Here is a 24,618-nt window from a genome sequence, read left to right as displayed (position 1 = left end):
GCAAGAAAAGATTTACTGAACAGACCACTGAAATGAACCGATTTTTAAGTTTGGCTGCTCCCTGAGTTAGCAGGGGAAAACATTTTTTTTTAATTAAACCCAAAATTAAAAAGAAAAAAGAAAAAAAACCTTTCACGAAGACATACTATGGGGAGAAAAAAGAATTTGCTTCTAGTTGACCCTTTCCTTCATATTAGCTTTTAAGTATACTTTAATGTAAGAATGCAATGATTTTCAAAGCAAAAAGCACATATTCCTTTCATTTTGAAAATATTTTTTTCCCCAGTTGCTATTTTTCTCCACTGCTATTCCTGAAAGTATCTTTCAAGCAGCCTTTCTCACTGCCTGAAAACCTGTCTCTTCAAACAATTTCTCCTTTCATCTTGTCAACATTGGTAAAATTCACAAATCCGTCCTTCCTCAAATTGCCACCCTGTTATCCTGGGTAAAGGACCTTTAAAAAAAGAAAAAAAAAAAAAAAGAGTGTAAACGTATGGTGCTCAAGAGAGACCTTATGTTCTTTTAATGGGCACAAGAAATGAGGCTTGTCCTTTCCCCCGTATGGAGCACAGTGCCTGGGCGCAGCCCCAGCACCCACGAGGACAGATCCTGAGGAGCGTGAGCACCGTGACCCTTCGGGCTATGGTCCCAAACCCCACGGGGCTGGACCACCAGCCAGCCAACCTCTCTGAGGGAAATGGGAGAGCAGCTACTTTGGTGGGGATTCCTGGAGAGCTGCCAACATCTGACACGACATGTCTTTTTTTTCATCTGAGCACTAACAAAATCAGGGCATGCTCTTCCCTTTTCCCAGCATCCTCAACACAAGCTGGTTAATTGTCTTCAGATCTGCCTCATTAATGGGGCTGTCCCTGGTAGTCTCAAAGCCAGCGGTGTGAAAGCTCTCCTCTCCAGTTGTTGTAAAGTCCTAGCTAAAAACAAGTGGAAAATTCATAAAAGAAACACTTTTTTTTTTTTTTTCTTTTTTTAAAGGTCCTTTACCCAGGATAAACACCTGTGCACAAGCTGATCCTTGTGACTTTAAAATCGTGTTTCAGAGGAGCAGCTTGACCCATGCGGGACCAGATTTTCAAAAGGGCTGTTGCAGCCACAGGGCTGCCCAAATGCAGCACAGCAATGCCTGTTCAGCACTTCTCAAGGCAGGAAAAATCCAGCAACCAAACCCCATAAAATGATCAAATTAATGTCAAAGTGGTCAGTCTGGCACCACCAGCCCTAACGGAAAAGTTTTAACACCAATTTCTCCCTTCCATGCAAAAGTGGGCAGTGTCAGGAAAAACCCTTTCACTTAAAAATGCACATTACAGGAATTCTTGGCTTATATCTAGGAACATAGTACAGGGTAAAATATTACTATTTAACACCAGCACTGCTTTGCAGAGATGTACACCCATGCGACGCACTGCCCGGGGGCTGTGAAGTGAGTTCACCTCCAGGATTCAAGCAGCTCTGCAGGTCAGTGAAGAAGCATCAGCCATTAGCTCACACCTGGGCACACGGAGCTGGACGTGCCACAGACATGAGCTTGCTCAGATTCCTCCTTTGCTGCTAACGTGTGTGCTCAACTTAGTGTCTTTGGGATAAATAACTCCTTTCAAAATAAACATGGTGAATTCTTAGAACTCATCTAAGCAGCAAAGGAAATCCCCTGAGCGACCCGGGTCCAATGCAGGGGTTTGGAGTTACACGCTGAGAAACTTTGCTTGTTTAACAGAGAGGCTTTCTCTAGGGTAATAAAACTCTCACATTGCTGTGCCAGGGATTTTCCATTAGGTGTGTGTCAGCGGGTGGTGGGAGCTGCAGTTTCTGTGGCCGGTCATAGAAATGGAGTGAGATCACCACGGAGAAGCTGACCACAGATCCCAGTGAGTCCACAATGGTAAGAAATGGGAGGAGAGCTGGGGGAAGGGAGCTTTGCACACAGCTAATGGGTCCCCCAAAAGGTTGGGTTTTGTTTTTTCCTTTATGCATCCACTAATTAGCAGTCATGTTCGAGTCTGATAAAACAGTCCAAAGGCTTCTCCATTTTCCTTCAACCCAGGGGAAAGTCTCTCACTAGGCAGGCTAAGCGAGGCAGATGTACAGCTCCACTGCCTTCCTGCCTGCCTAAAATCCCACAGGCAGCCCCATAGCACGGAGACAAAGGGCAGCACAGCAGCCTCGACCCCTCCAGCCCTGGAGCTCTCTAGGTAATGCAATGGTCAAATCTTGTACAATCCCCCAGTTACTTGTACTGTACTAGGCAGAAGGGGCTTTGCCCAGGCTCAAGGGAGCAGTGACTTAAGGAGGGAGTTCAGGACCCCAGTTCAGAAGATCCCATGGCTGGTGAACCTGCAAGTCTCTGTTACTGGGGAGGACAAAGAGTGAAGGACTTGGATTCATATCGGAGTCAGACTAAACCGATGACTACAGCAGCCTGGGTCACAGCAGCACTATGAGCATCAGTCTTAAAGTTAAAAGATACACTATGTTACATCACCATGGGTTCTTCTTGCTCCTGTGTGGATTTGTACACATGGGATGGTGTGAAGGGGAGGTATTTTTTAAGGTGTGAATGCAAGGGGTACTCAGGTCTGCAACCATAAGGCTTCAGCCATAAGGGTTTTTTTTCCCTAAAGAGGGAAAAAAATAGAACTGTTTTCAAAACAGAGCCTTCATTTTGATGTAGTTTTCATTTTACATGACACTGGTTTGGGGATGTCAGTTAAGGTTAGTGGTCTTTAACCTTCTATATCTTGGTATCATTTTCCCTATTAGTTGCAACCAGCTAGTGCAATACACCAGCTGATGGGCCCCATAAAAGAGAGTTTGGCTATGAAACAGAAGAACACATATTGACTGTAGCTACCCCACCACTATCAGATTTCATCACGGTCATGCTAATGCACAGTAAACAGGCAACATTTTCCTGACAAGACCATGATACCATCATGGACCTCAGTCTCAAATCAGGTCAATACCAATCTACAGTTTCATGATGTAAGATTTCAGAATGGGCCCGGTGCCTCCAAAGTACCAGAGTGGATTGATGAAGGTGACATGGAGCCACCAAGGAATCACGGCACTTCTGCACTTCTCCTGAAGCAATGCTGGCCAGCTTGACCTTCAAAGATCATTTTCACTTCTCAAAACCATCACAATATCCCTCAGAACAAGTTCAGTGAATATTTTTATTATCTCCTTCAGGAGTGCAAACATTGACCTGGCTGTTTAATGGCATGGTTCTCCCAGACACAACCTAACGAGACTGTGCAACGCCCAGCCTGTGTGGGGGATGTTAACTGACTCCCACCTTGTTCACAGTCAACCGCAGAGGGTGTGGTTGTGGGGAATGGGGTGAACACTGGTTGCAATGGAGGTATACCCAGTCTTACAAAATTTCAGGATTGCAAGTAAAAAGCCACTTCTGAAACTACATATGGAGTGATCTTAAGACTTGCTCTCTAAGATGAATTTGTTCTTTAAACAGGAGCCAAACAGAAAACTTGGTGGATCCTGTCTACTGTGGAAAAGTTAAGGCAGGACCACACAGTTCCCTACTGTGGTCCCCAAGAAACCAAGAGACACAATACAAGGGACTACAGGTCCTCTTCTTCACAGGAGGCCAAGGGAGGTAGATGCTGAAATGGCTGGGTAACTCGACCAGAGCGGAACACCTCCACCACCCAGGTCCTCGTGATACCCCCGGTGGCTACTACTCCACATCCTGAGATGGCACCACAGGGGCCAATTGACATCCTTCATGGAAAGAGTGATGAGGGAAGAAACTGAGCCTGAGCAAACTCCATGCATGGCATTACCGAGCCTTGATCCTAAACTTAGGTAAGAACATACCTCAACGCTCAAGGAATCTGCAAGCTGCTGTTTCCAAAACACTTTTCCCAGTGGGTAAATACAAGCAAATCAACCATCTAATTTCATAGCTAGGGAGGAGACATCTTCAAATGAGACTCTGCAAGGGAAGCCAAGCTGCTCCAAACATTCTGAGAGCAGGTTCATCGGTTCATTCCTTAAAAATGGGCAGTGGGTATGATGAAAATATGAAATCTGGCTTTTCTGGTCTTCCCAGAAAGCCAGGAAATATGATTCTATCCAGCAGGCTGGACAGCAGCAGGGAAGGTAGCAGAGGTGGTCGTGGCAGTGCTATAAGCAATGCAGCAATGGGGGAAAGGCAGCTATGGGACTGAGGAAGCCAGAAGACTGTACAGAGGGAAAAGCAAGTGTTGAAAATGGCACTGAAAAAGGCAAGAACTCTAAAGAAATAAAAACTGAGGGGAAGAAGGAGCTAAAAGAGCTGCAGCAAGTTCACCTTTTGTTGGAACAGTTGGAGTTCTTTATAATCTCCCTTCTTGTTTGAGACAACAAAGCGTGGGATGGCTCCAAAAGATTTGAAACCAACTGCATCCCAACTGGAAGGATGGGTCTAGCCAGCAGCAGACCATGTGAAACCAATAAATAAGGGGAAAAATGAGACAAGGAGAAAATTTTTATGGGGGGAAAAAAAAAAAAAAAAGACGGTGAAATAATGTCTTGAGAATGGATGCACTTTTTGTAAAACATTTTCAAGAGATGGACAGGAAAGGGGTTTGATCCATTTAGTATCTTGCACAAAGCACTAGGCACCCTGCAGATTCATGTGCAGACTCGTTCCTTCACTGTGAGAAAATATCCTTGCAGACACAAGCTGCTGAGGCTGAACAATTCAACATCAGAAACCTTGCGGGAACTCCGCACGGACCGCCAGGTATGCACTGAGCACCTCAGGAGAACAGCCTCTCCTGCCCAGCCTCTTAGCAGTGCATATGCCATGTAATTTAGGTATAAAATTTATTTCTGCGACCTGGTGTGTTACATTAGTGCCTGTGCTTGGCATTAAACAGCTACTATATTCTGTCTTACATCCAGAAGGACGGCTGCCTTAAGTCAGTGCTACAGGAACTTTAAAATAAAACATAGCATACGTTCAGGATGACTAATACGTTCCCTAATGCTGGCGTACACAGAACATTTTGGAAAAGTTGCTTTATTTTGTGTCTGTCGTTTAGAAAATGTGACTCCGCATCCGTTGTGCTGGGCTCGGGAAGGCAGACAGCCTCCCTGTGCGAACGCAGGGACGGGGAGAGGTGGCTCGTCTTGGTGGTGGCAGTCGGGAGCAGCGAGCACCGAGCACCTCCGCATCTCTCCCCAAAAATCCTCCCCAGAGGTGCCCTACGAGGGGTAGGATCAACTTCATCCACGTTAACACCGGGCATCTTTAATCATGTTTACAAAGGAGTCCAAGAGTCCCCCTGAAACGGCCACAGCTCCAGGACAACCCAGTCAAGGGCAACAGAGGTTTGTTATGTGCTTTGAGGCAATAAAATCCGGCGCTCAGTTAGTCCCGTGGGTCCTATCTGCTACGGGAGGGTGATGGCAACATACCGAGCCCATTGTATTTCTCAGTCTGTTGCTTTCTTGCCATTCCCTGGCTCCTTCCCTAAATCACTTCAGGTCATAAGCGTTACAGGTTGCCACTACTTCAGCTCTTTGCATTCACCACCCACTGCCGACACGTATCTAAACCTGAGCTGGGCACATAGTGCCTACGTCTGGGTGAGAGGTGAGTTCTCCCGAACAAACAAGCAGGTTTTCTTTCCCAAAGCACTATTTTACTCTTCTGGTTAGCTAGTTTGATCATCTGCTAATGAAATATTTTAAAATAAAAGCAAACTTCAACTGGTAACAGCAGAAAACCACAACCACTGACTAATTAAAGCCTTTTTCTAACACACAAAAAACAAGACCACCCAATGGCAAAAGAAGAACTGATGAATCCTGCTAGGGATTTCTTACATCTCTTTAGCCCCCTCTGCAACACACAGGAAGGATGATCTTTAACTGTATCCCACAGACACATTACTTATTGGCTGATTTTTTTTTTTGTAAAAAAAAGATACACAGAAGTATAAGACCAGTGCTGAATTACTGAAGAGTACTCTGAATTACCTGGAGCTGAGAGTTAAGATATAAATTTAGATCTTGCATCCATTCTGGTTTGAGCTACTTTGGTTGGGTGGGATCAAAGTCAAATACATGTAATTCTTCTTTTCTCTCCCACCCAAACCCCAGGCATCAGAACAGACCTCCTCACATCCTCCTTATTATAATAACTACCGTTAGGAACACGATTTTCAGGAGAAGGCTCTGGAAAGATTTAGAAGATATGGAATACACCTCCGTCACATCAGAGACACCTACAAGATATATGTATGCTCTTCAGCCATCTTCACTCAACTACACACTCAGAAAAGAGATCAAGGTGCTTGCTAACTTGAAGACAAGTCAAAAAAAAAAAAAAAAAAAAAAAAAAAAAAAAAAAAGAAAATTAATGTAGTCTGGAGTATCTACTGATCTTGAGAGCCAGGTTTTTACAGTAGCTGTAGAAAGTAAGCTGAAATCCAACTATATCTGGCCTTCTGCTCACCTCCACATGGCACCTTCACTGACTTGCCATCACTGTTATCAGTAACTCCTATACAACTGTGAGACAAAAAGAGAAATAAAATGAAACACTTACCCTCCTTCAAAGATCTTGATCCTGACTGGCTCCCCTCTTTTGGTTACAAGAGCCTCTTCTTCTGTTTTTCCTCTTTTATCCTCTTCCTTCTCAGCTCTAGTTATATCTTTTCGACCTTCATTAGAAAGGAGCGAAGGCAAATGAACCTATCTCCCCAAAAGAGCAAAATAATCAATGATTACATACAAAATCACTCTAAGACACACAGACCAAACAGCCTCAGAAAGAGCCAGAAACCTACCACACATGCTGCTCCTGACAGCTAAGTGCAGTAATTAGGACATCTTAACAAACAGGGCTTCTGCTTCTGGATTTTGAGCCCTGCTGGTTATGTTATATTTACTGTGACCGCTTACAAGTTTTTTAAATCACCCCCTGCATATGGTGGCTCAGTATTATCCAGCTCTTGCCAACTGGAAAACTGAGGCATAAAGAGAAGCATCTGGGCTGGGGTCACTCTGAGCGTGTGGTGGAGCCATGGGTCTCTGTTCCCAAATCCACTGCTCTGTCCTCGGATAATCCTCTCTCTAATACATACATCTACAAAGGTCTCAAGAGGAGGCATCTGCAAAATTCATATATTTAACCTTAACCTTTGGGTTTGCCCCACATACACACACATTCACACAAATTTGGACTTTAGCCATCTAAACTGGATATAAATCACTTGAAAGTCAAAGCTCTCGGGTGATTTCCTTTCACCGAAATCCTGTTGCCAAGGGCGCAGTACAGAGAAAGCCACAAAACCAATGGGAGAAAATAATCCTCAACCTCCCCAGATGTTCCCAGGGTAAAATTTGCTTTTTCACTCTTAAGCTTGCCACCCCTTGTTTAGACCAAAGTTGAAGTCATGCAGTGACACCTCATCTAGCATGGTTAATGTTATTTGTTATAGTCTCTGGACCCAAACGTTACAGTTGCCTCTCTAGCTCTGTACGATGCAAGGGGAGGTCTCCACACCCGGAATGAAATCTTGGGATGTTGCCCCCCCTACAACCTAACAAATAAGAGGGGCCTCCAGAGCTCTGAGAGAGGAAAGCAGATTGCCTTTCACCCACGTTACTTTTTACACGAGTGCAAGAATATCTTTGAAGTTCAACTGAATTACCCATATCCTCACTTTATATACAATTTATGAAAATAGACTGAAGGCATTTGAGAGACCAGGTTATTAGAGGGATTTTGGCCTGAACGACCTGGCAGAAGTCTAAAGCAGAGCTGGTCACCCTTGACTCTTTACAGTTGCTGGAAAGAGTGGCAGCTCTCAAGGGTGATTCATCTGCCCTACCTTAGACACTTATCTTAAAGGGGGGATGAATCACCCAAGAGGTGCCTCTTTGTCTCCCATGGTTATACCGGAAACCAAAGAATGACTAGCTCAAACCGAGACATGCAAAATTCAGCGGGATATAACCCAGGATTCACAGCAGTGTGCAGCTGGTATGGCCATCAGATTCTCAGCAGGAGGAGGGATGGACTCACTAAAACGTAGCTTTGCAAAACCGAGGTCAACCATTTGAAATTTGCCCAGTAATTTCAGGAGCTCGGCTTAGAGCATTAAATGCATCTGGGATTGCTCTTTGCCCTTGGGGCCAGCTCACACAGATTAGCCCATGTCCACCCCATCAGACAGACCTACATACCCTTCCTAGATGCCTCCTAGGAATGGTCCCTGTGCTGTCCTATCTCCCTAAACGTGCCCAGGAATTGCCTGGGAGAGGGCTATCAGCCCAGGACAGAACAGTGCCAGGAACCATTTTAACAATTTAACAGCAGAAATGGTCTCAAGCCGGTGTCTCTGGGCATGGAGATGTCTGTGCTTGGAGGAAATCAGTGGCAGGAGACACACTGAACACCTTCAAAAATTAAACCTTGGCCTTTATGACTTCACCTCCTGATAGGAGCTACATGCTCATAACAATGCTAGCGATAACCTTCCCAGTTCAGTTACTCATTTGCTGAGGAATACAAAACAATTGACTTTCTAGATGTAGCATGAGGTTTATTTATTGCAACTTTTGAAAGCACAAAAACATAGACAGATGAAAGGCACCAAAGAGAGCCAAAATCATACAGTCACCACTATCCCCTTTTACAATCTCATTTAATTTACAAAGTCTGCAAGCCCGATACAGTGTAATCAGCCATCCCTACATGCACACTGGAGCCTACGGTCACTTCAGAATTGACCTGCTCAGTAAATCCCACTGGTAATTTAAAAACCAAGCCAAGTACGTAGACAGTATATACAGTACTACTGCTTGCTAGTAGCTTGCTGCATGCATAATGGTACAAAATATTAGAGCTCTTTTACATTTTCTGTTGTGTTGACTGACAGTTACAGAAAGAAGAAAATGTTGAAGGGAAATAGCTAGAGCAGAGTTAACTGAAAGTTGAACTTTCAACCTTTGATTGATGCTGCTGCTATGCAGCTCCTGTTAACCACATCTTCCTGAGTAACCAGCAACGCTTCTTCCTAATCTGTGCCAGTCATACGCATTTTAAAAACTAAACTGAGGATTTCACTCCCACTGATCATCTAATCAAGAATTATTTCTCTGCTTGGCATGAGGTCAATTTATCTCCATTGAAATTAAGTTAATTTCTGCAAACTGCACTCCTTTAAGCAGCAGGTATTAATATAAGATTTAGGCTACACCATTTTCTAGGTAAATTTGGCAGGACAAACTCTTACTTTTGCAAACTGTACCATGAAAACCTTAACTTTCACCACGAGACAGCTTATAGGGTTTTGTCTAAAAGGTGTTTAAGTCTTTTGAGCAAATGCATGCAGTGAAATATGTATTTTGATGACTAAGGGCTGAACCATTCCTGTCTAGAGCTTAACCTTTAACTTGAGGGTATGAGGGTCTCGTATTTCTGAAATACACACTTGGTGTGCATTTTAGCACCACGTCAAAGAGCAAAGCTCAGAGGAGCACAGGCACTTCTATTAGAGAATGAAATCAAGGATGGTACGACACCGTTCAGATAAAATCCTTTCCAAAAGAGTGAATAAATACCAAGCATTAGCATGGTTATTGCACTGCACAGGTAATTATCTGCTCCTACGTCCCTAGAAAGTCAGTCTTTTGGGTTTCTGCAGAAGAATGATGGAAATGCTGAATAGAAATAAAGACTTATTGAATCAAAGTGACTCTGCTGTGTATTTTAAGACATATTTATAAGCAGCAGCTGCAGCAGCGATTATGATAAATTTAATATTCAGAGTTCATTTCATGATACAGAAATAAAATGAATAATCCGTCAATATAAATTGACTCGAGATGAATATCAAATTGCAAAATCTTTAGAGCAATTCTGTTTGCTAATCTACATGAACATGATCTGGATTAAAGGGATCTGTATGGTTCACCATTAACCAAGAGGGGAAAAGTCTGGCCTCAAAATGAGATACGTAACACCAGGCAGCTACCAGAACTGTCTTAAAGACTTGTGTGCCCATAAGGCCAATGGCTTTGGTGAGCTCTGTCCCTATGAAGCCGTCTGCCTTGCTCCCCTGAGCTCTAAAGACCAGGTATAAAATATCCTTAGATACCTGGAAAGGCAGATAGACAGCTAAGGGCATTAACTAAATGGACCAAACAACACGGGTGTTTTAACAAGACTCCGTGTCTAACCTACTGAGGCACTTTTATAAATGTCACTGCATGCCTTTACGCTTCTTTGGGGGCCTAAATACACTTGCAAATCTCCCTTTAATATTTTTAAGTACTTTTAAGCATGCCTCTCCATGTTCATTAATGTGAGATCAGCAGATGCACAACCAGACAGAATCCCATTTCCCCAAGGTAATCCTTTTTCATTTATAACATGCAAAATGTAGAGAATTATAACAGCATTAAAAAAAAAAAAATTGTAAAGCTATTTGAAATATCAAGACAAATGCAAATCAAGTGTGCTTGAACAGTGGCAGTTCATGGTGCGGTGGTGACTCCTACATGCTCTTTTGATTACAAGGCAAGTAGAAACTGGAGAACAGAAATATGGCACATTGCCTTGGAGCAGGCTTGCCTTTTTTTTTTTTTTTTAATTACAGTGGGGTTTAGCTTTTTCATTCTAAAAGTTTCACCGATAACAAGTGCTTACCAAACTGAGAGAGGGATGAACAAACTCCTATTAAACTAAGAATGGCAATTCCCCATCCCTCATCCCCCTCTTCCCATGTATCCAAATGGATGAGGAGAAATATATAGGATTGCATTACCTCTGTCATTTTTGGCTTCCTGGAGCTGGACGGGACAAGCCTGCCTGCCTCTGGACGTGGAGCAGTAGCCATGGTGTAGGTTTCCTTGCTCACCTTCTGCTTGGACCTCAGGAGGGAAAGGGCTGCTTTAGTGGATATACCTGGAAGGTTAGGATTATACAAGCTAATACACCAGCTGGCATACACTGAAGACCGTCGATCAACTTGCTGGATATGATTTGGCTTTATGTAGTTTAAATAGCACCAACTGACATTAGTGGTTGTGTGGAGACTGGGGAACTGAAGTACCTTCTTCATATCTGTACCTTCTCGAGACTTCATTGCACTATGAGTGACCTCAGACAGAGGTGCAGGGCTTGGAGGGTTTGGTGGAGACTGCTCCACCAGTTCTTTGGAGTCTTCTTTCTTCACGGGTTGCAAAGGTGCCTTGCTGAGGAACTGCTTGCCAGCTGGCTGCTTGTACTCTTCCAGTGTCTCAAAACTTGGAGAACCTGAATGGGACACAGCTTGCTGCAAAGTACTTGGGATTTCCTTTGGCTCTGACTGCTCTGAGGACAAACTAGGTGGTGTTTCAACCTCTACCCTGCCTTGGCTTTCTGCAAGAAAGTGAGATTTATCCTGCTTTTTCCCTTCCTCTATTGCACTGGGTGGCTTCACTACTTCCAACTTCTCTTCTGCTTCAGACACTTCCTCCTCTTTCACTCTCTTCTGCTGTTGCGTTTCCATTGTCAGCTCCAAACTACCAGCTGGAGAAAGCATCCTTTTGCTTCCACCAACTGTTGATGGGCCTCCTTCCACTCCAAGGACACTGTCTGATGGGGAGGTGAGTGGCATATAGCCTTTTCGTTCTGGTAAGGGTAAGGGCACTCTCAGATACGGGCTCTGGAAAATGCTTCTCTGATCCTCTGTGATCATCTGTGCCAGATCGAAACCTAGTCCATGAACATCAGCGCTACAGACCAGGGTACCCTTGGGTTGGCGATCATCAAATTTTGGGAGAACGATAGAAGAGGAACTGCACTGGGATTGAGTGACCAGAATCTGGGAAAGCGTCGTGTACATCGCGCTCCCATAGGACGGCATATTTGTCTGTATGCGAACGGGGACAACAAGCGACACCATCGGGTCTGACCGCATGGGAACAACGAGCTGAGATGTGGATACAGACACTGATGGACTTGTGCAGGTCAGAGGATGCAACCTACTGTCCGAGCCATACTCTGTGCATGGGGAAAGACTGGAGGTTCCTGCTGCTGGGAATAAACTGGATTTGATCTGCGGTAAATGTCCACCAGCTTCACCTGGCAACTGGAGCGCAAACTGAGACTGAAGAGGCAGAAAAAAGGCTGAAGGGATTGGTGAAGAGCCAGGGTAATGCACTGGCAGGAATGAAGGATGCTGCCTGAACGGCACCTCGGCAGGGTGAGACATTAATGGAGGAGCAATATGAAGCGGGCCTGGGTGGATGAGGGTTTGTGGTAAAGGCAGTGGTGGGGTCTGAAATATGGAAGGAGGAATCGGAGGCATGGTGAACTGAGCAGAGAGGATATCGGACATAGTGTGTGTGGCAAAGAGCTCTGCAGACTGCCCTGGCTGCGGCAGGAGATGTTGGTAGGGAAAGATAGAAACTTGCGGGGACATGAACTGCTTTTCATGCAGCGTGAGCTGTGGTACAGGATGGTGAAACACTTGCAGAGCTTCCGTGTATGGCTGGGTGTATGATGGCTGAGGGCTGTCTTTTGGCTGACTCTTTTCACTTGGGTAAGTACCATGAGAGGGCAAAGGGGATGAAGATGTCGGCTGATGGGGCAAACTTGTTGAAGGAGATTTACTTGAAATAGGAATTGGATCTTCTGTCTCTGGCCGGCCTGTTGGAGCCGAGTCGGGCTCGTGCTCCGGGTGTCTAGTGAGGGATGCTTGCCTAACTAGAAAGCATTTTCTTCTCTCCTGGGGAGCTGAGGAGGCTGAGGGGCCGGGCGTTGAGGCAGGAGCCGAGGACAAGCTCCCGTAGTCGAATGATTTACTGCGGGTCTCTGACATCTGGGAAGGATGGGACACATTCGGTGTCTGCTCAGAAGCAGATCTCCGCATTTCCCTGGAATGATGATGGTGGCTTGGTACCATCAACATATGTGAGCCAACGCCAGGAGGCTTTGGGTGGGATTCAGAGGGCTGGCTAGTTGACTCTGACTTGCTGTGATCTTCACGATCAAACGAGACAGAGTGACTGGAGCCGTGGGATATGCTGCTTTCCTGACTTGGGCTTCGGGTGAGAGAGACTGATTCAAAACTGGACTCTCCAGATGACTGAGCCATTTCTGCCAGCCGCAGCCTCTTCTTTTTTGGTGGGAGTTTTTCTGCAGGCAGCTGAGAAAGGGTCTGGCTCCTCTGCGGCCACTGAAATTCTTCTGTTTTCTCTGGCTCTTTCGGAGGAGGCTCTGGCTCTGTTTCTGGTCTGTCAGGCTCTTCAGTGACCAGAATCTCTGGGACCTGGATGTTGGGCTGCCGTACCAGCTTGGGCTGCAGGGAGTGAGGCGGTCGGCTGTGCTGGGGTGTCGGCTGAGATGAGTACTGTGACAGGGGTTTGTCTTCTCCTTCCAAGCTGCTCGGCTGCTCAATAGAGTCAGACTTCTCAAAAGAGCTCGTATGCTGGATGACAGAGATCTCCTTTGAGGTTGTTCTTCTCTCTTTGCCCTCTGCACTCGAAGCCGGTTTGGTATTCCTGGAATGAAAGCTGCCACTGACATCAGAAGGTGTGGATTTACCCGGATCTGCTGGTGACTTAATGGATTCACGGGTTAGGTTTAAAGCCACATCAGATGAGGTCGGGTTTGCAAACTGAGTCCCAGGCCCAGTACTGGAGGAAGGAGTGTCAGACAGCTCGAAAGCTGGAGGCTCCTCGTCATCACCAAGACTCTTTTCCTTTCGTCTTTTTCGGAGCGGGGTGAGCTCCAAACTGCTCCCAAGCTTGTAATGCATCATCTGGGGCCACGTGTCAGGATCTGCAGCGCTTTTCTCAGTCTCTGAAGAGGAATGGGAAGTGGAAGAACGAGGCTTTGAGAGCTGCAGTTCTGAACAGTAGTATTTCTTATGGGCTTCATAATTGTCCCTTTTCTTATACCGAGCACCACATATGTTACACTCATACATGAACCCTTTAACTTTCGGACCCTTCCGTGACTTTTTGGTAAGATCGCTTTCCTTGGTTTCAGGCTCCTCGGGAGGTTTGGAAACAGTTTCTTTGTTTGCAGAACTAACCTCCTCCGAGACGTATTCTACTCCCAAAGGTAGCTCAATAGCTGGTTGTCGTTTTAGCATTCGAGGATGGGAAGAAAAAGCTTGACTGCGGCTTAAGACTTCAGGCTCCATGATGTGATCATCGAATGAATAGCTACCTCTAAAGGTATGTGGGGAGCTTATAGTGCATGCAGCAGAAGGCATTGAGTGGCTTCTTAGGAGAGGCACTGTCTCTGTGGCACTGTGGGATTGCTGAAGTGACAACAATGATTGTTCGGGCTTAATTTTTTCACTGTGGGATGTCAACACTTTCGATGCATCCAACTGGCTACTGGAACCAGACTTGATATCAAACTGAAACGGTTCTCTATATACACCAGACTTTGGAGATTCAATGCTGCTACGTCTAGATAAAGAGCTTCTTCTAGGTTTAACACTATCTATTTCACTGGTATCTACAACAGCTTCATTAATTGTAATTAGCTTAGTGATGTGTTCAATAACCTGTGTTCTAGGCACAGATAATGGTACCATGCTAGGTTTCTCTTCGGTAGACAGGTGTGGAAACCCCTGGGTTGTGTTTGCAGCTAACGCTGCAGTCCTTTGCCCAATTCTACCACATTTCCCAAAAATAATTTCTGCATAAGATTTTGCATTAGTATTTGGTGGGCTGATCTGCTGCTCTGCACTTTCCGATCTCGAGAAGTAGCCTGACTCGGTACTCCCTTTGCTCCCGGGGCTCAGGAAAGCCTGTTCATCTATGACCTTCTTCCGTTCACTTAAGCGGAGTGCAAGCTTCTGCTTTATAGTGTGGGTATCTTCAGATTTATGGCTCAGAGCATGGTCTGAGGATGGCTCCACAAACTGGGTGCTGTCCTCAAGAGACTGAGACATACTGGAATGAGATAATGAACACCGGTCGTGGCTGGAGCCTTGGCTCCCTCCACTCAGCAAACTACTGGACAACAGGGTGTGCTTCTGCCTGGGTGAGAGCTCTACTGAATGGCCTGACATTGCACCCGTTTCCTCCTCCGAATCTGTGCTTTCTCCTTCTGTTGGCTCTTCAAAGTCCTCCCCACCAATCCTTTCCATTTCCAAGCTCGATGGATACATCTCCGCTCCGATCCCTGAGGCCAGCCCAGCTTTTATTCGATGAGCATGAGACTTCCTATGTTTATACAAATTGCTCTTAGTCTTAAAAGAAAAGCCACATGGAATGCAAGGGTATGGCCTCTCACCCGTGTGTGACCTGATATGTTTTTGGAGCACACTTGGCTTTGCACAAGGCCTGCTGCAGTACTGGCAAATATATTTGCCTGGCTTCTGAGGTTTCTTTTCCTTCTTGTGCACTTCCTCGGCTTGTTTTAAGGAAACCTGCGAAGGGCGAGGGATATAGACCTTTTGAACGGACGGCATGTCCTCTCCAGGAATGATTGGTGAATGGGAAGGTAAGAGCTGGCTGTGGTGAGAGTGAAGCCCGGGTGATGAAAAGGAGCCAGAGGGACCTGGTCTTACTGGATCAACTAGCTGCCATGTGGGACCTTCAAGGACATGCTCTGGTTTCCCCGGAGACATAAATGCTGGTGACAGTGCATGCTGCTGAAGCTGCGAAACGTGGGGAGGATGTTCAAAAGAGGAAGGCTTAGGTTGCTTCTGATGTCCAGTCTTCTCCTGAGACTCCTCTCTTGGAATCGGCAAAGAACCAGAAAAGTGCTGCTGCGATATGATATCTCGGAGAGGGGTTCCTTGTGAAGAAGCAGAGCTGCCCTGGTACGTAGCTGCGGATGAAATACTGGCTTGGAAAGCCTCTCCTTTGGGAAGCCTCTTTCTTGGACTTTCCTCAGCCTTTTTTGTGCTCTTCTGACTTTGTTCAGGATCCATGACCTTAAAAGGGTCTTTGAATGCTATTTCGGGAAGGTTTTGGCAGGCTTCATTTACGAATAATAAAGGTCTCTTCTGTAGATTCCCTGTTTTGCCTGCATTTGCTACGAAGCTGGAGCCGCCAGGAGATGGTTGTTGATTTAAGATTTTACTAAAGTGTCACTAGTTGCTATTTGATTCAAAAAAAAAAAATGTTTCAAGGTCAATAAAGTTCACATTGGTAACACATGACAAACTACTTCAAAGAGAGAAAACTTTCCAAAACTTTTAGTCCAAATATTTTCCTTGTGAACTTGGTTAAGGCTTTAAACCTTGCCATTTTATTTCAGTTGACAGTGGCAAGCCTTCAAAGTCAAGATGCAACCCACAATGTGTCTCTTGTTTGTTATGCAAACCTTTGAAAACTTGAGACTTTAGTGCTCATCTCATAATGATCTTTTTTTCCTGTGTAAGGAAAATAACACTGAACGGTGTATGTCCCCCTGTGTCTTCCTTCTGTTCCACTTTTGAGTTCAAAAGCCTTGGAAAAGTATTTCCCACATTTCTGTAATTACATCCAAAAGAAAACAAATAGAAAAAAATTACTTTAGCATTTGTATTTAAGTAATTAAATGCTGCTGCTTTTATAGAGGATAACAGTAAATATTTTGCACAAAAGTAATTCAGAATAACTGATTGAATGTCTACCATTCATGAGACATTACTTTTAATGGTAATCTAAACATAAATTATACTAAATCAAACCTCAGGGACTCTTGCTCAGTTTAATGCACACATAACCTGGCTCTCTAACAGTAACCAAAGACAGTAACTTGAAACACAGCTTTGAAAAATGTATTAAAACGGTTTCAAACTTGAATTCCTTCTAATCTCCTGCAAACATTCATGGTTTTACAATTTTTATAATTATATTTCCCTTCCAAACACACAGTAAAGCTGACTAAATACAAAGCACTGCCTAATGTAGCACATACATTCCTAACAAATAAAAGCAAATCTTTTCTGCATAAAATCTGCTTTAAGCTTGCGATAATCTTCAGTGTCATTTACAACAATAGCAGGTAAGGAGAAAGCATACACACACTATTTGACTGAAATGTTGCCTCTTTAATTTCCTGCCTTTTGTTACCAAACAATGGTGCAAATCCAACTTCTATAGCATGCATGTATTTCATGTTGAAATTGGCTGTCTATAAAGGGGAACCCTTCTTACAATGAATTTGAATGGGAGGCTCTATTAAACCTACCACCCCTGTCAGCAAATACAGATATTAATAAGACACGAGGAGAGGAAATATTCTGATTCCACTGAAATAAGCCAGGATCACCAAGAGATGGAACAGAAGATGGGTGGGATACTCCTAAGGAAAAGAAGGATGGTGCTTTTTAAGTGAAGCAGATGGATACATGTAATTTACAATGAGAAGGGAACTGTCTTCCTCCTTTACGAAGCTATTATCTGCCTTAGGGTGCATTGCCTTGCTATGACAGAATTGCATTGGTTTAATTATGGGATATTGCTCAAAGTCCTGATGCTCTGATCCTGCCCCATGCAGGGAGAGGGTGCAGGAATGGGGCTGAAGTGCAAACCTAGAAAAACAGAGAAGCACAGGGGACTGAGATTTTAGCTGCACGATGGCTCAACTTCATCATGAGGAGCAACAGTGAAGAGCCAGCAGAGGAGGTTGGTTGCATTCAGCACGGAAGTCCTCCAAGGTTTACCTACTCCTTATTCATTCCTACAACTCTGTGGACACTCCACATTCAATGAGAAAAGAGAGACGTGGCGTGTAAGGTAATTTAGTTTAATTTAGCAGAGTTTAAAGATATGGTAACACCCTAGGATGCATCATGACTAACTAGACTTTACAAAACTCATTAAAAACTGTTTATTTTTCAGACAGGATTGATTTCACTTAAACTTAGATGGCCAAAAGTCAGGGTTCAAGTCCTCAGACACAACCCCCTATACTATCACCAAGAGAGGCAGATGCCAAGGGGGGACTCAACATGGGCAACACATCCCACATTAAGGTCTCAGTTCAGTGAGACCGATTGTTCTGAGATATCATCTCTTCCTGATTGGATTAGTGGTTTACTTGGCCATCTGTGACACACACATCTTAGATAAATGTACAAAAAATCAGTCCTATCCTTAACTTCACCTTTCTTTTCCCCAAATACAGGTTCCCCTCCCCTCCCAGGACCTGCAGAGTACCTGCACTTGCCCCAGCTTGCTAAGAAAGGTGCCTCATGCTTATGGGCTCATTGCTATGAGGAGTAATTAATTACATTTTGAAACCCCTTTTGAGAGAGTGCTGGCTCCTCGATGCTGACTAACACCGACCGTGGTCTGGGCTAGACTCAGAGCACTGTACTTAGAGCACCAGACCTACTTAAGATCAGAGACAATGGCAGAGCTGAATTATCATGTTAATTTTTGCCCAAGATGCTGTTCTTTGTCTCACTCATGACACAGAGAGCGTATTAACTTGGTTGAAGTGGATTTAAGCAGAGACTTTTTCAGCAAGAGCAAAGTGCCTCCCACAAGCTCAAGCACTCACATTTAAGAACTGCCAGCTCAATAAAAACATTTTAATACTGTGTTTTCTCCTATAGGTTCCATCTTCACTCCTAAGTGTATAGTAATTAGGGTTGTGAGGAAGCTTCCTGAGATGATTCAGTATCATTCCAAATGTTCAGACCATCCTCAGCCTTCCCTGATGAACACATGGGCCCCAGCTGATTTTGTTAGGAACTCTGCACAAAAGTTAGCATTTAAAGAATTGGTCAACAAACAAGCACACCTGCTGCCTACAGCAGAGCACAACCATTCTGGGGCAATTCAGGCTACTTTCTACATATTTTTTCCATTACAGCAAATGGTCCCTGGAATAGCAATGGCAAAAGATAATTCTCCTAGCTGGATGCAGTTAGTCCAGATTGATACCTCTCCAAGGAAAACTGGGCAGTGAAAAACAAAAGTGGCAGAAAAAACGCAGTCGACCCAGCTACAAATTGTAGGAGAGTTTCTCCTCTATGAGCTTAGAGGCATGGTAGAGGAAGGGAACGAGAGCTTCCAAAAAGCTGGTTGCAGCTGCCTACCACTGCTCTGCCCAGCTCAGATACAACCTAGAGTAGCTACGGAGTGTCTCACTGAATTACATCAGATGAAAGAACTTGTTCCTGCTGCTCTCTCTTTGCCTGATGCATCCCTCCAGCTGGCAGAGACCAGGGGGCTGGCGTGGGTCAGCCCTCCCCAGAGCTCCTCTGCACACAGGCAGCTTCCTACAGGCTCCGTCTGGAAATGCAACAGGACTAACGTGAGTGTGAAAACCTACTTTTGTTTTTTAATTCCAGTTTCTGTTCTCTTCACCTCAGTCAAAATTTAGCTTCAGACTTCAGCCTTTGATTATGCATTACACTTTCCCAATTCTCCCCTTTTTTCTCAGAAGAGGCACATCTTTTGTTTTTACTTTCATCTCCTTCTCATGACCCGAGTAGCTTCTTCTTTCCATCATGTATAACTGCCTCCGCTATTTTGGCGTATCACTTTCACTTAGCATGTACTCTGCACTGCTCTCTCTGTAGAACAGCACAACAACGGCAAGGCAGTGCATGGCATTGGCACAACATCAGCAAATCTTTAAGAAAAAAGTCACATGGGTTTTACGGCACATGGATTCCAGCTGCTAACATTGCATGTCTGTGGCCAAATCCAAAGTACAGGCACTAAAACTGGGGATTCCAGCTATTATTTCTATTCAAACATAATTTCTTAGGGTTTTACTTGAAATGCAATGGAGCGAACATGAACAGAAATGCCCGTTTCATTTGCAGTGACGGAAACAAAGACTGCCACCCTGATCAAAGAAATCAGTGACAAAATTCCTTCTGATTTCAATGGGACCAGAACTTCACTCTAAAGCCTGAGATAAAAATGCTTAGAAATGCTGTTTTAGAAAAGTCACAATTGTAAGTAGTTGGAATTACCTTGTTACGGCTGAAATGAATTCCTGCAAAGCAGCCCAGGCACACGGTCCCTCTCAATCCTAAACCTCACCTAAATCCTCCTAAAGGCTTTGAGGAAGAGCTAACCAGTGTCAAGCCTTAGGTTGGTCCCTCTGTGCCTGGGACTGTCCCTGCATATATGCTGTCACGCACCCAAACCAGCTGTTTACCACTGGATTTGGGATTGAGAACCCCCCATAACTGGGAAGAGAAATGCTGCAGACTGCACCTGACACCCGAGCTCCAGGTGGGAACATCACTGAAAAGACATTTGAAGGCATCAGACCTTTCTCTCTACATTGTGGTTGGCCTCCAGAATTCATTCCTTTCAAGCGACATGTGGAAAACTGTAGTGCTTGGCTTTCTGTCACTTGCCTTTTGTTTCCAGGACACTGAAACATCTCATTACAGTGGATCCTTATAACTCTGTTGGTGGCAAAACTCTGCTGTTTGCAATACTCAAGCACATGGGAGGATTTTCTCTGCTGTTTGGTCCTGTCCCAGCCAGATGGAGATCCAGTGTGATTAGGGGGAAGCTATTACAACTCTGCCTTTTCTATACTATTCCAACTGTAACAGGCTTATGTGAGAATGTCTGGGGTGCTCCTCCAAAATCTGCCTGTTTATTCCTCATAATAGATTTTAAGCCGTTTGGCCAACTTTAACCAAATTTAAACAATGACCAACATATTTGACATATGTTAAATATCTTTTAAAATCTGACAAGTTTTGTGAAAGTGAGTGAACCGAGCAAAGCACATATTTCTGCTCTGCTGAGGGACAGGTCAGCTCCCTTCTTACCGGCAGACACTAAAATGTCCTGTCAATGGAAAATCCACGTTCAGCATTTACCCCTTTCTAATCTACAGATGAATCAATCTGGAGAGACACATCTGTGGGAAACCAGATGCCTTTTACCGGTAACTCACAATGTTCTGCAGCTCTTACCAAAAAGAAAAAAAGAAAAAAAGCAAGTTCGCCTTTATAAAAGCAGATCATGTGATGGGCAAAGCATTCTGCTACCTGGAGATCATGCAACCAGATCCCAGTCGTAGCTTTAAACAAAAGGGCAGATGCCACCTTAGACAGCCAAAGCGATTTATGATGGATCAGGATTTACAACTGTGGGCAGCAGTCGTAGATCTCCTGACGTTACTCTTGTAACAAGACTCAGCAACATATAATGCTTCTGCAGCACTGGGAGGACACACCAGGCAAAAGTTTTTCAAATATATTGGAAAAAAAAAAGCAAAATAAACACAACAAACAGAAAAGCAAGTCTTGTGCTCAGGTTGAGTTCACTGCAAAGGGCAGTGCACGTATCCAGGATAAGTCACTAGGGAAAAAAAACAGAGATTACTTACAGTGGAATTGGTAGTCTGTAATTTTGGCGGTGTCTCTCTTTTGTTTGCCCACGATTTAATTCAGTCTGTAAAAGAAACAGCACGTTGGAATCGTAATGCGCATATATTAAAATGCCATCTCAGCAGTGAGCACACAGGACTTACATCAGGTGCCCTGATGGAGAAGATTGCTTGGTAACCGAAACAGTACACAAACTCAGCCCCAACAGCTGGAGAAGCCCTTGGTGACCGAGTTCACCTCCTGCAGCGTCTCTACCCTGACGGTGACGCGCGCGTTTGTAGCAAACCCATGGCAATGGGCTATTCCTCCTCCTGGGCAGGCTGCGGGGGAAGCCACAGCCTGGCTGGTGACAGCCGGGGGCAGATGCAGCCCAGAGGAGACAAAAGCTCCACACCCTGCCGTGGATTCCAGGTCTGCTCAGGTGTTGGGTATTTCGGTCAGCACGCAGGCGCTGCAGCCGTCCTCCAAAGCTTATCTTTTAGTCCTGAGTTTTGCATTTAGGCCAACTTTAGTTTTAAGTAAACCATTCTGTTCCTCCATACTTCCACCAAGCTCCTAACGTGACTGAATTGATCTGCACATGGGTCAGGTTTAGATAAAGGAAAGCAACATTCCAAATGAAGATCTACTCCCTGAGTGTGGACTGTGCTCCGATACCCTTGCAAAGAAAAAGACATTTTCTTTACAGACAACAAACATTGCAATCCCACAATCCCACAGGAGAATGTATGGTTCCTACAGCTGATGTTGCCATCACAAATCCTGTGCCCAGGGGCACCTGTGCAACCCACCCTGCAGCACAGGGGTTTGAACCTACCCCCAGAGCTCAGCTCAGACAGTAACACAGTTCGGACTAAACACCCCGCTCCCTTCCTCTGCTCCATGGTCAGAGCGTGTCGGAGCCACTGAAGGAACAAAGGGCGGCAGCACATCGTGCTTACGAAAGCCCCTCCAGAACAGCATTCTGACCGCACAGAAACCCTGGTTTTCATAAGCAGTTTAAGGTCTCTCAGGCTTTGTGATTCATTTATGAAAGCTTCAAGGGGCTTCATGTTCAGAGACAGTAACTCCTTCCTCAACCACCTGCTGCAGTACAATCTCTGACTGTATGGCTCACGTGCTCAAATATTACAGAAGTTTTGAGCTTTCTTCAATCCCAGCTTGCTGCCACCTTGCCTTTTTATCATATTGTGTCCAATTCTGGACTGCACCTTCCTTATCACTCCAAATTTCACTCCTTCCTTATCACTCCTGCTACCACAGACCTGATCATACTAGACAGATCTCCAGCTCCCCATCCTTTTCCTCACCCTGAAAACACAGTGCTGCAAGCCCCAGTGCTACCTCCTTGTGCCGACACCAGCTGTGTAAAGGTGAGGTTGCCGTGGGAAGCCACTTCACCAGCCCACTTCTGCAGACAGCAGAACCCCTGGGCACGTGCCAGGACATCCTGATGGACACACGCACCTCTGTACAGACACCAATGCTGTCCAGGCAAACAGGGACACACAAACATCTAAAGAAGAATGAGTAGGGAAACTAAACACTTTGGCAAGCAGCCTCCTCTCACCTGAGGAGCGTGCCCAACCACAGCCATGAGGAAAAAGGTCATTTTTTCACCACTTAGGTTTTCATTCCACTTTTGCCATCCAGACTCGCAGAAGCTGGAAGATCAGGAATAAGAAAACAGCGGATGGATGGCACTGCAGTGCCTGAATGCAGCTCTGCCTCATCCCAGATCCCAAGCTCAAAGTGGAAACGAGTTTGGTGAAGTGTCATAGACTCCATTTGAACCTTGCAGCCACCACAAACCCTGCCACAAGGAGCACTCATTTGGCTGGGAAGAGGGCTGAGATTCCACCTCCCTTGGGGCCATGCTTCCTAAAATCCAGCCAAGTCTCTAACAACTCAAACCACTTAAATCCTGTCGGCAACTGAAATCAGCTGGTGCCTCCATGCTGTGTTACGAACACAGCGTCTGTAGAAGAGGTGCCCCCTGCACCACCGTGAAGCACGTGATGATGAAATTCAAGACTTGACTCTCTTTGCCCCTTAGGAAGCTGGTTCCCACGTCCCATATCCCACGTTACTGTCCCAGTCCCATCACCAGTGAGGCATATCTGGTCTTTCCAGATAGGGCTGGCGCTCCCTGCAGCCAGGATCACAGCGGTCACCAGCCAAAGAGAGGAGAAGCAAATGAAACGTTCACCCTGCAGCTCTGTGTGACCCTGGGCCCTGCTCCCACTTTCAGTGCTGCCCTTGGAGCTGGGCTCTGTGGGTGAAGAGCCACGAGCTGGACAGACTCGCTGCTGAACTTCGTCTGCCAAGAGACCACAGGTATTTCTTGCTCGGACCCAGGGTCAATGAAGGGTTTGGACCAGCAATCAGCTATTTCCACAAGCCACAATTTATCCAACTGAGAGTCCCAATGATGCTCTCAGTGTCACATACGACAGAAAAGAAATGCTGCCATGAGCAGCTTACACACTGAAAGAGGGAATGTGCTCACCGGTGGAGGTGAGACGGTTGTGAGCAAAACAGGGCAGATGCACATGGGCACTGCTGCAGGAAGAGACATACAGCAGCAGTGAATGCTGATGGGCTCTGAAAAAGCTCCTAATGTGCCCTCGCCCATCTCTAGTCCATAGAGCAGCATCACGTCCATGGCGGGTATTCTGGATAGTCCTCAGGCCGCCCCCTGAGTGAGAAATTCCCCAAACCACTGCAACAATGGCATCATGGCAATTAAAAGAGCGGTTTCTAGACTGACGGGGGTAAGAAGCTGTGGGCTCTTCAATCCTCCGCCCCCCTTCCCCACAGGGCCATGAACAGAGCTCCTCTTTCCTTTCCAACATCTGCTCCTGCTGGAGAAAGGAGGACTCTGCTCTAATGGGACCTGAAGTTCTTCCGAGCGGGCACGTGGGGCCAATGTGCACAGGGGCAAGGGGACGTCCATGAGGCCCAGCTCACCTCCCCCCCTGCTCTGGGGCAAATGCTGCTTCCCTAAGTGGGTACAGGTGATTGGGAAAGTAGTGACAGAAAGAGAAAGCACATCCCCCAACGCTCAGAGCAACACTTGGGATTGGCAAAAGATGGCCCCCTCTGTGCTCCTCCGGCTCCATGACAAAATGAGCGTATCCATGCAAAGTGTCAATACTGCTCAGGCAGTTCATCCCCACCCACAGCCCCCTCCCCTGCTTCCAGCCAGTGTCCCAGGCCATACTTACCCCCCCGGCGTGCCCCTGTCTGCTGGCAGCGGGGCAAGGAGGCAGCGGGAAAGGCAAAGCAGGGAGGAGAAGGGACGAGAGGCATGGGGGGG

At 45.6% G+C, this 24,618-nt stretch overlaps 1 protein-coding gene across 3 annotated transcripts in view; it reads right to left on the bottom strand.

Annotated features, from left to right (window-relative positions):
- Positions 1–24,618, bottom strand: part of HIVEP3 (human immunodeficiency virus type I enhancer binding protein 3) — a 99,551-nt gene that overhangs the window by 54,929 nt on the left and 20,004 nt on the right. For all 3 annotated transcript variants that reach the window (XM_026863273.1, XM_026863275.1, XM_026863274.1), the window contains exons 2-4: positions 21,299–21,363; positions 10,806–16,467; positions 6,578–6,723 (exon numbers count right to left, since the gene is read on the bottom strand). In XM_026863273.1, coding sequence (XP_026719074.1) covers positions 6,578–6,723; positions 10,806–15,923 — 5,264 coding nt within the window. In that variant the 5' untranslated portion in view covers positions 15,924–16,467; positions 21,299–21,363. The remainder of the gene's footprint in view (positions 1–6,577; positions 6,724–10,805; positions 16,468–21,298; positions 21,364–24,618) is intronic.

Source organism: Athene cunicularia, assembly GCF_003259725.1.
Source record: "Athene cunicularia isolate RWA chromosome 23 unlocalized genomic scaffold, athCun1 chr23_part1, whole genome shotgun sequence".
NCBI classification, from domain to species: Eukaryota; Metazoa; Chordata; class Aves; order Strigiformes; family Strigidae; genus Athene; species Athene cunicularia.
This window is presented reverse-complemented; position numbering and strand designations above follow the sequence as displayed.